Genomic DNA, 15,749 nt, shown 5'->3' on the forward strand with positions numbered 1-15,749 from the left:
ATTGTAAAAGATTTCCCTTTCCTCCACATCCTTGCCAACATTTGTTATTTGTAGACTTTTTGATGATAACCATTTTGACAGGTGTGAGTTGATACCTCATTGTGGTTTTGACTTGCCTGATGATTAGCAATGTTGAGCGTCTTTTCATCTGTCTGTGCGCCATCTGCATTTCCTCTTTGGAAAAATGTCTGTTCATGTCTTCTGCCCATTTTTTAATTGGGTTGTGTTTTTTGGGGATATTAAGCTGTATGAGCTGCATGTATATTTTGGATATTAATCCCTCATTGGTCTCATCATTTGCAAATATTTTCTCCCAGTTTGTAGGTTGTCTTTTTGTTTTGTTTATGGTTTCCTTTGCTGTACAAAAGCTTTTAAGATTAATTACATCCGATTTATTTTTGTCTTTATTTCCATTACTCTAGAAGATGGATCCAAAAAAATATTGCTGCGATTCATGTCAAAGAATGTTTTGCCTATGTTTTCTTCTAGCAGTTTTAGAGTATCCCATCTTACACTTGGATCTTTAATCCATTTTGAGTTTATTTTTGTATATGGTATTAGAGATTGTTCTAATTTCATTCTTTTGCATGTAGCTGTCCAGTTTTCCCAGCACCACTTATTGAAGAGACTGGCTTTTCTCCATTGTATATTCTTGCCTCCTTTGTCATAGATTAATTGGCCATAAGTGTGTGGGTTTATTTCTGGGCTCTCTATTCTGTTCCATTGATCTATGTGTCTGTTTTTGTGCCAGTACCATACTGGTTTGATTATTGTAGCTTTGTAGTATAGTCTGAAGACAGGGAGTGTGATTCCTCCAGCTCTGTTCTTCTTTCTCAAGATTGTTTTGGCTATTTGGGATCTTTTGTGTTTCCATACAAATTAAAAAAAAAAAATTGTTCTAGTTCTGTGAAAAATGACCTTGGTATTTTGATAGGGCTTGCATTGAATCTTTAGATTGCTTTGGGTAGTATGGTCATTTTAACAATATTAATTTTTCCAGCCCAATAACACAATATATCTTTCCATCTGTTTGTGTTATCTCCAATTTCTTTCATCAGTGACTTATAGTCTTCCAAGTACAGGTCTTTTACCTCCTTGGTAGGTTTATTCCTAGGTATTTTGTTCTTTTTGATGCAATGGTAAGTAGGATTGTTTCCTTAATTTCCCTTTCTGACAGTTCATTATTGGTGTATAGAAATGCAACAGATTTCTGTATATTAATTTTGTATCCTGCAGCCTTACCGAATTCATTGATGAACTCTAGTAGTTTTCTGGTGGCAGGAATTTCTACATATATGTAGGATTTTCTACATATACTATCATGTCATCTGCAAACAGTGACAGTTTTACTTCTTCCTTTCCAAATTGGATTCCTTTTATTTCTTTTTCTTGTCTGATTGCTGTAGCTAGGACTTCCAATACTATGTAGAATAAAAGTGACAAGACTGAGCATCCTTATCTTACTCCTGATCTTAGAGGAAATGCTTTCACTTTATCTTCTCTTAAATGTAGGGTTCTAGCAGGTCTGAAACTAGCCCAAACATTTAGGATTACCTAATTATAGGATTCTAATTGCTGGCAAACAGAATGAATTAGATCTGTTCACATAGATGCAAGTGAATCTTAGGTCACTCTGTTCCCTTAAAATATTTACTGCTTTATAATTTAGAAACAAGACATACTTCTCTTTTGCATATACTAAACTTGTACTAATAGCCTTATGTAATGGGAGTATTGTAAGAATTATTCCAGTTGCTATGAACAGTGTACAAAAAAAATCTTTCCTGATGACACTCAGTGGACTTTACTAGTAGCTACTCCACAGAATTGCGTTTTCTGAGTTTAATGTTTTTGTTTTTTTATAGTAATGGAAGTGATAGTAGTATTTTTTAAGTTATTGAAATACTTTGTATTTTCTGTCTTCCTTGTCCTTAACCCAGAACATGCAGAATGGATTATGTAGTGTAGTCGTTTGAAGTGCCATTTTGGAGAATGGTCAATTTCTAAGATTTCACCTTTCTAAAATATGACAGTTTTCATGTTGAACTGCAAAAATCTGTTGGTTTGCACAGTTCTGAGTCAGGAAGTACTTAACTTGGTAGTTAAGGATCTTAGTACATCTTATTAGACTATATAGACCAACCTACACCTTATATCTTATCAGATATACATTGGGGCCATCATTCCTCTGGGTGCAGCTGAGAAAGATGGTCGTCTCCGTGCAGCTGATGAGCTGATGTGCATTGATGGAATTCCTGTTAAAGGGAAATCACACAAACAAGTGCTAGACCTAATGACGACTGCTGCTCGAAATGGCCATGTGTTATTAACTGTCAGAAGAAAGATCTTCTACAGTGGTATGTGGATCTGTTCCTACTCTGATAAGTTAAAAAAGAAACAAAGAGACTTAGTCCACATTTTGGGGGGGGGTTGAGGGGGTTGTTTTTTGCAGGTTATTTTATTTTGTTTAATAGTGTATGAGATAACTCACTTGATGTGATCCAGGGCCTCATTGTGGAAGGCCATGTAAGGTCAAAAGGATTCAGAAATAATACTACTGCTATCAAAAAAGAGAAATAAATTTTGGGCCTCTATATTAAGATTATATTAATATATATTGATGAATTTGCCAATGTGGCATTGTAGATCAGAGTATCAGCTTCAATCCGTTTTCTGAAAAACAAAGTTATTTAGGCATACCAAGATATCCCATTAGCTGAATATCAAAATATTTTGGATCCTGATGATCCTAAATATTCAAAGAGGACAGAATGTTTCTACTTGACAAGTTTTAGTATAATATAATTTAACATTTGAATGCTTACCACGTCCCAGACATATTGATTCTTTTACTTACTCTTTACAACACTATGATGTAATCACTATCATTATTCTAGTTACTCACAGAAAGGTTGAGAAACACATAGGTGGTAGGTAGTAGAACCAGGATTAAAACAGGTAGTTTAATTACAGAGCCTGGGGTCTAAACCATTACACTAGGGTATGAAAATCTCATGTATTTTCTCTTCAATAGTTTTGTGAATATTAAGTAGAAATTTTTAAAAGTGAATTCTTGCCACTTAAAAATTTTTAAAAGACAACCCTATGGCACCACAAGAATGTAAGCCTCATGTAGTTTGGGAGTTTCATCCATTTAGTTATGTGCTGTGTCCCCAGTACTTAGAAGAATGCCTGCCTGGGACAGAGTGGACATAAAAAAATGTTTGTCAACTTGATGAATAGTTGCATTACTCTTAAAAATGAGGCACCATGTTTTTGATTGCAGCGTCCAAAGTAAAGGCCCAGGGACTTCCCTCGTGGTCCAGTGGTTAAGACTCCCTGTTCCCAATGCAGGGGCCCAGGTTCGATCCCTGGTCAGGGAACTAGATCCTGGTTGCTGCAACTAAGAGCCTGCATTGCTGAAACTAAAGATCCCTCATGCCACAACTAAAAGATCCCGCACACAGCAACAAAGATCCCGCATGCTGCAACTAAGACCCGGCACAGCCAAATAATAACAACAAAGTAAAGGCCCACCTCCCTTCCTAAATATCAGGTATTCCGTGATGCATACAGATTTTAATGCAGTGTTGCCTCCATTTGGTTGTGCTGAAGTCAGAACATAACTACACAGAGTAAAAAATGTGATGCTATACAACTAGAGGTTGGCTCCCTCCTGGAAAGCATCATGAAGAAGTTTCATAGTAGTTTGATATTGCTGGAAGCATTTTAGCTAGTTCATTCTAACCATGCATTATCTCAAAAAGAACCTTTATTTTTCATTAATGATTGGATGTTGGTGACACTTTGTCGAGGTGCAAAAACGTATTCTCAGAATCACATAGATTTTGACCCAAAGAGACCTTGTAAATGCATATTCATCAATAGCAGTCTGTTGTGGTTGTTGTTTATGATGTTTTGTATCAAATTATGGCACAAAATTTGCTCTTTTTTTGAAATCAGTTAGGACTAACTTGTGTCATTCTTTCTCACATTCTGATGTTATCTTGAATAGGAGAAAAAGGTGTAGGTTAACTGCCCATTTGCTAGGAATTCCACATTACCTAATCTATGCTGAGGAGAGTTTGCTGTTCATGTGGACAGCTTGTTGTATGCCTGAGAACTGCTAATGGTTAACTCATCTGGTATCACCCATCAGGAACCTGCGGTTGTAAAACACATTGTAAAAGATAAATTCTGTGTAGATGGCAAACTGTTCTCAACCTGTAATGGGCAGCATCTCTATCCTGATGCAGTGACCTCTCAGATGTCATGAGTGTCAGTCACTGCACTAAATTACATTTAAAGTTGATTTTAAAAGGAAGTTTACTATGTTGTTATTCATTATCAACTTTTAAAAAAATTACTGTCCAGGTTAAAAACCTTGCTGGAATTAAAATAATTTCAAGAAGAATGTTTTTACTATCAAATTTCACAGAAGCTTTGAAAAACTTCCTTTAAAGTGAGGTAACATTTTGCATTTTTCCAACTATGTACTTAAAGAGCATTTAAGAAGGCAGCTGGACTGCTGCCGCCTACATCTGCACTCAAATTAGGTCCAGAGCTCACGTGGGTGGAGGTGCTGCTTTTCTATTCTTTATGTTATTAGAAACTAAATTTTCTTGTGAAAGGCTTAGCACAAAAACACTTCATGTATCAAGAGTTATGATATTCCAGAAATATCAAAATTGATCATGTTTATTATAGAGAAACAACCTGAGGATGACAGCTCTCAAGCCTTCCTTTCAACACAGAATGGCTCTCCCCGCCTGAACCGAGCAGAGGTCCCAGCCAGGCCTGCTCCCCAGGAGGCCTATGATGTTGTCTTGCAACGAAAAGAAAATGAAGGATTTGGCTTTGTCATTCTCACTTCCAAAAGCAAGCCACCTCCAGGAGGTAAGGGCTCCTATGTCCTGTTATCCCTCCCTATAATTCCAGTTTTCTGAGTTGCCTGCTGGGGTTTGTGAAACTAGTTAGGAATCATGTATTGATATAAATTGCCTCAGAGAGTTATCTTTTTTTTAAATGCTGAATATTTTCTTTATTTTCAAAATTGGGTAATCTGGGGACTTCCCTGGTGGTCCAGTGGTTAAGATTTCACCTTCTAATGCAGGGGGTGTGGGTTCAATCCCTGGTCGGGGAGCTAAGATCCCACATGCCTCACAGCCAAAAAGTCAAAACATAAAACACAAAAAATTCAATAAGGACTTTAAAAATGGTCCACATCAAGAAAAAAATTTAAAAGTTTTAAAAAAAAGGAAATTGACTGTATTAGAAAAAAAAAATTAGGTAATCTGAATCAAACCTTCCAGGCTTCAGGTTTATCTATCTATCTCAGATTCCATAAAATAAGTCTTATTAGTAGCTTGGTTTGCATCAAGATTATATCGTGGCAGTATATAAAGGATGTGACCTAATTGTTTTAGTGAAGGGACAATGCTGAATTTTTAAAATTAAGGGGGCATAGGTTGTTTTTTTTTTCAAATTAGGGGAAATCGTGTATGCAGAAATGAATTAAACGCTAGAAACAGTTGAGAAGTAAAACAGATTGCCAGAAAAATCTTGACCCAAATATGTCTTAAATAGTCCTTTCATGTTATTTAATAATAATTGCCATATTCCAGCTATAAAGAGACCTTCTTGAATGATAAGAGGCATTCTTACCTTATATGCTTCATTGAAAGGTAAAAATTTTGTTAGAATCTTGAAAAATTAAATATCCTGAACTCAGCTTAACAGAATATTGTCATGTGAGAAGGATGAGTATGTGTATTAATTCCCTCAACAAAGGAGGAATTACCTCTAGTATGTTCAGGGCTGTTATGATTCAGCAAATTAAATATTTGTTGTGTCTTTATGTTTCTAAGAAATAATCATCTTTAAATATAATTGTAAAATCCAAATGAATATAAGATGAGAACCAGCAAATTAATATTTATGTATTATGCTTGTCTGGTAGCTTTATTTTTCCAAGTCAAGTGATAAAAATCTTTGACCACATGAAAATGCATTCTTGCCTTTGCCAGTGGATTTGATTATATCTTGGGTAGTGAGATCCTTTTAGACTAGATGGTCACTAAAACCTTAGTAAAAAAAAAAAAAAACACTTTCAGTAAAGTGTTGTGAGCCATACCAATTTGCAAAAATCTTGCTAGAATTAATACAGTTGTGCAGAAGAAGAAGATTCCGTGACATGGATGAGTTATTACTATAGTATCAGGTCACTGCTCACTGATACTAGTTTCCATTTTCCAAAAGCCGTTGCTATGGTAACGCTTGGAACTGGAACTGTTACTGATGCTTTGAGGATGATTATGTGGCCTGTGTCAGAAAAATAAAAGGAAGCAGCATTTAGGTGGATTTTATTTTGTATCATTGGTTATTTGTTTTTCAAAATACTGATTTCCATTTTAGATAATCGTATTCTCATTCTAATACCATGCAATAATCCCAGGCATTCAGATTAACAAAAATAGTGAAAGATTATTACTCAGCATGATAGATGCTAACCACTTTTCATATTGAGGATACTCCTTTTCTAACACTACAAAAATTAGGTGACAGTCTAGTGTTCACCATAAAACTAGGAGATATAGAGGAATTCAGTAAAATAAATTATGTTACTTAAATATGTTTAACATATTTTTATACTTGTTTGTTTAAAATTTATATTATTATAGTTCAATACATTATATATTAAATATTTTATTTGTATATATTTATTTGTTTATATTTAAAATTTTAAAATCTTTTCATATGTATTTGTTTAAATTTCTTCTTACTATTTTGATGGTTTTACATACCATAGATGCTAGATATCTGTATAAGACAGTGTCATTAAGTGCTGGGCTTTGTAATCAGACAAACTTGGATTCTAGACCTGCTTATGTATTTTAATAGCTGTCTGATCTTGGGCACATTACTTAGCCTCCAAGAGCTCCAGTTTCCACTGTGAAATGAGGATGATGATAACACTTCCTGTCTTGTGTGTTTGTGAGGATTAAAGGAGATACCGCATGTGAAGCCCTTTGCCTGGACCTTCAATAAATGCTAGCTGCTGTTGCTTGTTGCAGTTTCTGCTACCATTGTCATCATCATTATTTATAAAATTGTCACTGCCTCTTGACCTTTTCTTTTTTTTTAAGAAACGTTAAAAAGTTTATCAATATTTGAGTAATGAGATGGGAAAGAAAGCCCAGTTAAAATGTAAGATCGAGGCAGCAGCTAATAGTGGCAGGAAATGAGTGTTTGCAGCTTATTAATTATCAGCCTGAATGGTAAATTAGGCTTAGGTTGTCAACGAATTTTATATAAAGTACTTGAGATTTTCAGTCATGGAGCAAAACCAGAATTCGTAATTTCACTGAAGTGCTAGTTAATAATCTCACAAAATTCTGAGACCTGCAAGCATTCTTTTTGAAGCTCCGTTTATCTCTTATAGCTAGAAGGATCCTGGGGGTAAGCTTGCATGTGGCGCTTTCTCTCACAGAGACTGGGCAGTTGCTGCAAACTGCATAACAATGAAAGTTTGGTTTAGAAAAGAGTTAGCACAGGTGAAAAGGCCAGAAACCTGTCTGTCAGAATAGATCATTCTTTATGGATCTTGTCTTGGTATAGATTGGTATTCTGCACAGTGTAGATTGTTGGGGTTTTTTTCCCTTCTGCCGAAATGTATTTACTGCTGACATTTGTCACAAGACGAGATCCCAGTAGCACCTCTAATACCAGTTATCAAATTCTGAGATTCTCTACTGTTGACTTTTTCAAAGATCAGGGATCCAGGCCCAGCATCCTTCTTGCCCTGGACCCAGTTTGTGTCAGAGCTACATGAATGAAGTACTTAGAAAAGACCTCTATTGAAGATGAAAAGGACTTGGCTAGTTTTTGCATTGCCGGTACTTCAGAGGTTTTAGTGTTTCTGTTATTATATACTTTTCAGTTCTGGTTGCAAAGGATTTCTTTGAGAAGGGGACATTTCCAGTTACTGTCCTTTCTTTTCCTAAAAAGAAATGTTTTAAGAGCACTGAAGTGATCCCAGCAGCTGGACAGGTCAGTCTGTGAGACAGATTTAGGCCAAGATGATTGAAGACGGATAAATTGGCTTTATGGCAGATGCCTATAGAGTTTGTATATACCAACAATAAGGCAGGACTTAGACGTTTCCTTAGCCATGCAGTTACTTTGAAAACTTCCCAGTCTATTCAGAGAATGTTCAGAAGTTATCTTTCTACTGGTCTGCTATTTTTAGCTGTTTTGGTGGTACTGCTATAAATGTCAGGAAAATAACAATCTGACTACTTTTATCTTCTCTCACCTCGACAATTAACCCTTTGTGAAGTTCAGTACCAAGATTTGCCAATTCCTTTGACCACATTGCTCACAGGATGAGAAAGGAACCGCTGAGACATCAGAGATTCATGTTGTGTGATGCTTTCCCAAGTCTGAACAAACCCCTTTCAGTGTTCCAGGGAGCTGAATGATTTTCTTCTCGGGGGATCTGGAATGAACACTGTGTACAAGTAAATCTCTTCTAAGAAGGAGAGTAACTAAGATATTGATTTAGAAGGTCACCACAGGGCCACTGTATGATTCTCCTTATGTTTCTGATGTGCCACCTGTTGTACTATCAGGGCAATCAGCTCATGCTGCCTGGCATAGGACATGGCCCATGCTGCTCTGGAGCTTTTCTAATTAGTTTGTTTATAGGGAAAATGGATAATAAGTGCTTGATATAATTCAGAGCTAAAAGGCACTTGCTTCCAACATTGACTTCCTCATTTTTAAGATAAAGTCTCCCAATGTATAATCCTAGAAGAGCCAAGGAATGGCACTCACTGTCCATGGGGACATAAATCATGGCCAAGAATAACTTCCAGTCCCAATGAAGGTCTATTAAAATGGCCCTAACATACACCTAGATATAATTCAGAAATACTAGTAAGGAGCCCATTTTACTATGGAAATTAAACATAATCACAGTGCCATTTAAAAATATTAAATTATCCTTATTCATAACAATAAGGCTCCATATTCAGCAGGAGCTCAAGTGCCTGATAAATTTACTGACCTAGGCAAAGAAATTCTTAGAGGACATAGAAGGAACATTTGTTTCTCAATACGAATGCCCCTTATTAAATGGTGAAAGATATTTTGACAAGATTTCCTGAATGTCTGAGAACTCATTTTAAGGCTTAATAACAGCGAAGTGTCTTAATAGTTACTCTAAGAAAGCCTTTAGTATTATGCTAGAGATATAATAGAACTGCACAGAGTGTCTTTGCAAACGTCTTAGATTCAGCTTTGTGCATTCAGGGTACGATTTTATCCATAAGCCAAATAATCTTAATGTTAAACATTAATGTTCTAATTCCACTCCGCTTTTCTGATTTTTAAAAAAACCTAAAGGCATTAAATAAAAGGAATTAATTTTGTTCTGGAAATAAGTATGATTCATTTTAATGATCAGTCATTTCACTGTAACTGGATTTCTGACCAGTCTGAGCCCTAAACTTGATTTTGAACTGCATTTATTTACAAGACTCCTTGTGGGAGTAAATGCCCCTTCAGCAGAACCAAAGATGATCTCATTATAGCAGTTTCTAAAATAGCCAAAAACATGATGCAACCTAAACAGCCAACAACAAACAAGAAACATGAGATATTCTCATAAGTATCACTGAGGTCAGTAGCCTTTAAACTGGATCATTAGGATGACAATATAAAAATTGGAAAAAGGTTTCTGGTAAGTGGAAAGAAGCAAAGAGGTTTATATACTATGATTGCAACTATTTAAAGAGTATCTGTGCCTGTGGACAAAGAGTGGAAGATAATATGAAAGTAGTTGCATTTGGATAGGATGATCACAGGTGGTGGTTTTTTGATATATCTTTAAAGAATTTTCTTTGACGTTATTATGTTTAATTTTTGATGATGATGATGATAAATCCAACACTCCGAGATATGTTAAACAATTGAAAAACCTGGGGATTTTTTTCCCATAGTTATTCCTCATAAAATTGGCCGAGTCATAGAAGGAAGTCCAGCTGATCGATGTGGGAAGCTGAAAGTTGGAGATCATATCTCTGCAGTGAATGGGCAGTCCATTGTTGAATTGTCCCATGATAACATCGTTCAGCTGATCAAAGATGCCGGTGTCACCGTCACACTAACAGTCATTGCTGAAGAAGGTAAGGAACCAGTAGACCTGCCTTCCCCAAACTGATCTGAGGGACACAGAGCCTGTAGAAGGCAGTCGCTTGCTCCAGCATTGCCAGAACCACTGCAGTGATAGAACCATTTATACGCCCTGGAATCTCATTTTTTACCTTGTTTAATGAATTTAAAAGACAGTTTATTATACAGTTGTCAGTAGCTCAAGAAAAATAATACAGCTAGTGAGTGGTGGCCATTTATTTATGTGCTGGAGGAGCAAGCACCCAGAGCAAAAGACGTTGGTAATACTTTTCAGATCTTATTTTCTTAAAATAATGTCTTAAGTCTCTGCTTGAGTGAGAGAAAATCCTCTAAAGAGTTCCAAGAAAGTCACTGTTGATATCAAGCCTTTCATGTCAGGCCCATGCCATAGTGTGCCTTGCCTCGCAGGCAGGGCTTCGTTCTGGTAGCTGCTTTACAAATGGGGGAAGGGGAGTGCATCAGAATGGCCAGTAAATAGGGCATAAAATGTACTTAGTGTCTTGCCTTGCTTTAAGGCTGCTTTTGATCATTAAGAATTTCTAATTAGGAACCATTTTGAATAGCACCATTTCATGGTCTTTGTTTATGAATTACAAGGTAACCGTTAACTAATGCTCATCTCATTTTTCCTGATTTTGTAAAACTTACGAGAAGCCAAAAGCAACAGAATTGCGAAGGGTCAGTCTTTCATGTTAAAATTCCTTGTACCGTAATGTGTGTTCATGTCCCCCATGCCCCCCGTGATCCTCTAATCTAGTCAGTTTTCAGGTCTTTTAATTTTTGATTCTTCCTTTCTTTTCCCTTCCTCCTGTACCACTCACATACCTTTGTATCTAAGGTACTACATAAATCTCCCCTCTGTCCAAGATTCTGTAGGGGGATTTCTTTGTGGACATGAGTTCGTCTGGCTGCTCTTGGAGGCCCCTTCTCATTCTAAGACACTGTGACCTCCCTGCCTCTGCTCTTTTCCCTTCTCTAGCCTGTTCTGCACTCTGCCCAGACTCTGTCCCAGACTCTGCTTCTTCCTTCTAAAGTCCTCTTCAGTGCAAGCTCCAGTGCTTCCCTGCTCTCTGCACAGAAAGTGTTTTATGATTTTGTTCCCAGCCTGCCTTTTAAATTTACCTCCCAGTTTTTTCCAAATTCTCTCTCTCTCTCTCTCTGTCTCTCTGTCTCTCTCTTTCCAGATCCTCTCTTGAACTGGTCCTCATTGGCCTCTGTGCACATGGGCTTCCTTCCCCAGTCCCATAGCACTCCTTATCTCTGCAATTCACTGAGCACTATTACATCACTATCTCCCTATCAAAGGGTCTGCTCTTTGAATACAAAGAAAATGTTACCAATTGACTAGGATACTTGCTAGGCACTCAGTAAATATTTTTTTGAATGAAGGAATGAGTAAATGGATGAATGAGCGAATGAGCAAAGTAAGTCAGGAGATTTTCAGTTCTATGCCAATACCTAGCAGAGGCAGTATAACTCTAATAGAAGTAAGCTTTTGACTGACAAGAGTTCACTGACACCTATTAGCTAGTTGTCTGACCTTGAACAAGCCACTTAACATTTCTAACCTTCAGTTTTTAATCTGTAGGGTGGGAATAATGATATCTATTTCAGGATCACTATGAAAATTAAAGGTGAAAATGTACATAATCTACATAAATACCCTAAGGTGCTCATCTAGTGATAACTGTCATTATCTTACCACCTCTTTGCAGGGCTGCCTCCCTCACTCACTGCCTAAGGAAATAATAATATTTAAGAAGCACTTACTATGTGGCAGCTATTGTCCTAAGTACTTTACATCTGCTAAATCATTTAATCCTCACCCTAACCCTAGGTCGGCACTATTAATGTCCCATTCTATAGGAGAGGAAATGAGCCACAGAGCAGTTAGAGAACTTGCCCCTGGTCATAAAACTAGTGACAGAACAAGTATTTGAATACAGGCTCTAGAATCTGTGCTCCTAACTGCTGTGCCTTTCCTAACTAATCACGGTATCTAAAATAACCCTCCCCCTGCCTGACCCAGTCTTCCTTTACTCAGCTTTACTCTTTAAAAAAATTTAATTTAATTATTAATTTTAAAAATGTTTATTGAAGTATAGTTGATTTACAAAATCATGTTAGTTTTACAGGTACAGCACGGTGATTCAGTTATGTGTATATATATATATATATATATATATATATATATATATATACACACATATATATATTCCTTTTCAGATTCTTTTCCCTTATAGATTATTACATAATATTGAGTATAGTTCCCTGGGCTATACAATAGGTCCTTGTTGATTATCTATTTTATATATAGTAGTGTGTATATGTTAATCCCAACCTCCTAATTTATCCCTCCCCTATCCCCCTTCCCCTTTGGTAACTCTAAGTTTGTTTTCTATATCTGTGAGCCTCTTTCTGTTTTTCAGCTTTACTTTTCTTCATTGTACTTACCTCTACCTGAGGTTATTGAACTATGAGTTTATTTGTTTATTGTCGTCTCCCCTACTAGAATGTAAAGTCGTAAGATTCATGAAGTTAGAGATTTTGTCATGTTTGGTGCTAAATCCCAAGGGCCTAAAACAGTGTTAACCACATAGTGAGTGCTCAATCAAATTTTTTGAATGAAGGCTTATTGTTACTTAATATGATTTTGGTAAGATTTTTTTATCTCAGTTTCTTTACCATGATCTCTTTGGCTTGCTTTTTAGCCTTAAATTTGTTCCGTGACCCACAAAGAAAAGCAGGCCTCAGTGCCACAGGGTTGTGACATTTCAGGGTTGTTCTGAGAATGATGTATGTAGTGCACTTATATCACCATGCTTGGCATGCAGTAGTGATAGAAGCTGCTAGAAGTAGTGGAACTAGCAGTAGTATACATCAGTGTTTCTCAAACCATATGTAGAAGTATCAGTGGTTTTTTTCCCAGTTCATCACAGACCAGCACTTTTGTAAAATCAATAAAAATTAAATGAAAATTATTCTGTTGAATCATTATAAAATTAAAAAAATTTTACTCTCAGTATCAGTATGCACCTTATTGCTGACTGACTAATGGACCACACTTTGAGTAGTCTTGAGACAGAGAAAGAAGTGGTCTTTCTACTGCTGAATGATATTAGTATAATTTTTTTTTCAAAATTACCCTTTATTGTTGATGGTGTTTTCGAGGTTGTCCAAAATTACTCAGTTGTTTTTCTTCCGTTTAAAAATTAACTTTGGAATTCCCTGGCAGTCCAGTGGTTAGAACTCCGAGCTTTCACTGCTGAGAGCTGGGGTTCAATCCCTGCTCTGGGAAATAAGATCCCATAAGCTGCGTGGCATGGCAAAAAAAAAAAAAAAAAAAAAAAAAAAAAAAAATTAACTTTGACATTCTGGCCCAAATACTTCTGGACTTGTCTTCTGGACAATCTTAAGATTTCTTATATAATGCCAATCAGTGTTTACGAAAAGTGGAAGGGTTGTGGGAAACACCCTAGCAGATCCATGCTTTAAAGTGTTATTTCATATGTAGGTGCAACCTCTTAAAATACAATCACATTTGACATGTAAAATCTCATTTCAATGATTACACCTTATTTTTACTATACTCCAAGTTTTATTAAACTGTGGGAACATTCAGAATCTCTTACTTTTCTCAGGTAAAATAGAAAGTGTCCCTTCTGTCCCATTAATGGAGTTCGTAAGACGTCTAAGCTTCTCTGAAGTCTGTCAATTGCACTAAAGAGTCAAATGAATACTTACAGCTCTACAGCTGTTTTCAGAAATCATACATTCAGGGCTTCCTTGGTGGCGCAGTGGTTGAGAGTCCGCCTGCCGATGCAGGGGACACGGGTTCGTGCCCCAGTCTGGGAAGATCCCACATGCCGTGGAGCGGCTGGGCCCGTGAGTCATGGCCGCTGAGCCTGCGCATCCGGAGCCTGTGCTCCACGGCGGGAGAGGCCACAGCAGTGAGAGGCCCGCGTACCGCAAAAAACAACAACAACAACAAAAAAAAACCCCACGCATTCAGATTGATACCTCAGAGCTGCATTGCATCCCATGTGATACTCCTCCCCGCCTCTCCATAAGCCATTCACTATAAATCAATAAAAGACAGTTACCTGGAAAAAGAAAACTTGTTTCCTTCACCTTCTTTTCCACCTTTTGCTAGATATGATTCAGTATCTGTTCTTATTTTGCCAAGTTCCCAAGTCAAGTGTCGTTGTGTGGTATAAAACTCTCAAACACATTCAGGACTTGGGACTCCCCCTGCTGTGTGGCATTCCCACAACACTGCCACCTCTTCACCAGGGCAACTCCTTCTCAAGTCTAGAGCATAAACTGACTCAGCCTGCTTGTTCCTGCTTATTGGAAAGAAATCTTTAAATTGTATGATTTTTAAAAATTGATTCCTAATGTTGTGTCAGGTCTTGTTCATTTCATTTTTAAGAGTGGACACAAGTTCCCAAAGGCTACCAAGGGCTGTGTTAGAATGGTTCTGGTAGTGTTGCCATCATTTTCGTTTTGTTTTGTTTTCCATTGATTTATCTGTTTATTCTCACTTGTCTCCATTTTCCACTCTCATTTCTCTCACTACTCCCACTGGCAGTTATGCCAGTGTATTTTATGTGCCTCCTTTTATTTATGTCTTTTCAAATACATGTTTTTGTGTGTGTCTGCCTTTATTTTTTGAGTTGTATAACTGGTATTGTGTTATAGATTTTATGCTGGTTTTTGTCTCAGAACCATATGCTTTCTTTTTTTAAATGTCACTTTATTGTTACAGAATCTAATCCAGGATCTTACATGGCATTTAGTTGTTGTATCTTCTTTTTTCTTTTTAATTGAGACATAACTCAAGTATTATAAATTTCATTGTTTTAAAGTATACAAGTCAGTGGTTTTTAGTATATTCATAAGGTTATACAACCATCCCCACCAATTCCAGAACATTTTATCACCCCTATAAGACACCACTACTCTACTTTCTTTCTCTATGGATTTGCTAGATACTTCATGTAAATGGAATTATATCTGACCTTTTGTGTCTGGCTTCTTTCACTTAGCAAAATGTTTTCGTGTTTCATCTGTGTTGTAGCATGTCCTTTTTATGACTAAGGAATAATATCCTATGATGTGTATATACATTTTGCTTATTTAATCATTATTTGATAGACACTTGGGTTGTTTCTATTTTTTTCTATTATGAATAATGCTACTATGAACATTGGCATACAGTTTTTGTACAGATGCATGTTTTCATTTTTCTTGGGTGTATACGTAGGTGTGGAATTGTTGAGTCATATGATGTCATGTTTAACTTTTTGAGGAACTGTCGAACTGTTTTCCACAAGAGCTGCATTGTTATATATTCCCACCAGTAATGTATGAGGCTTCCAATTTCTCCACATCGTCACCATTTATTTTCCTTTGTGTGTGTGTGTGTGTATGTATATGTGTGTTTTAAGCCATTCTAGTGAGTGTGAAATACAATAGTATCTCATCGTGGTTTTGATTTGTATTTCCCTGGTGACTAATGATGTTGAGCGTCTTTTCGTGTGCTGTTGGTCGCT

The 15,749-nt window shown here is 36.7% G+C and overlaps 1 protein-coding gene across 4 annotated transcripts in view; it reads left to right on the forward strand.

Moving 5' to 3' along the window:
- Window positions 1-15,749, forward strand: part of MAGI3 (membrane associated guanylate kinase, WW and PDZ domain containing 3) — a 255,355-nt gene that overhangs the window by 220,463 nt on the left and 19,143 nt on the right. For all 4 annotated transcript variants that reach the window (XM_059060460.2, XM_059060470.2, XM_059060494.2 and 1 more), the window contains exons 14-16: window positions 2,165-2,357; window positions 4,708-4,896; window positions 10,002-10,187. In XM_059060460.2, coding sequence (XP_058916443.1) covers window positions 2,165-2,357; window positions 4,708-4,896; window positions 10,002-10,187 — 568 coding nt within the window. The remainder of the gene's footprint in view (window positions 1-2,164; window positions 2,358-4,707; window positions 4,897-10,001; window positions 10,188-15,749) is intronic.

The sequence above is a fragment of the Kogia breviceps genome, chromosome 1, assembly GCF_026419965.1.
Source record: "Kogia breviceps isolate mKogBre1 chromosome 1, mKogBre1 haplotype 1, whole genome shotgun sequence".
Taxonomy (NCBI): Eukaryota; Metazoa; Chordata; class Mammalia; order Artiodactyla; family Physeteridae; genus Kogia; species Kogia breviceps.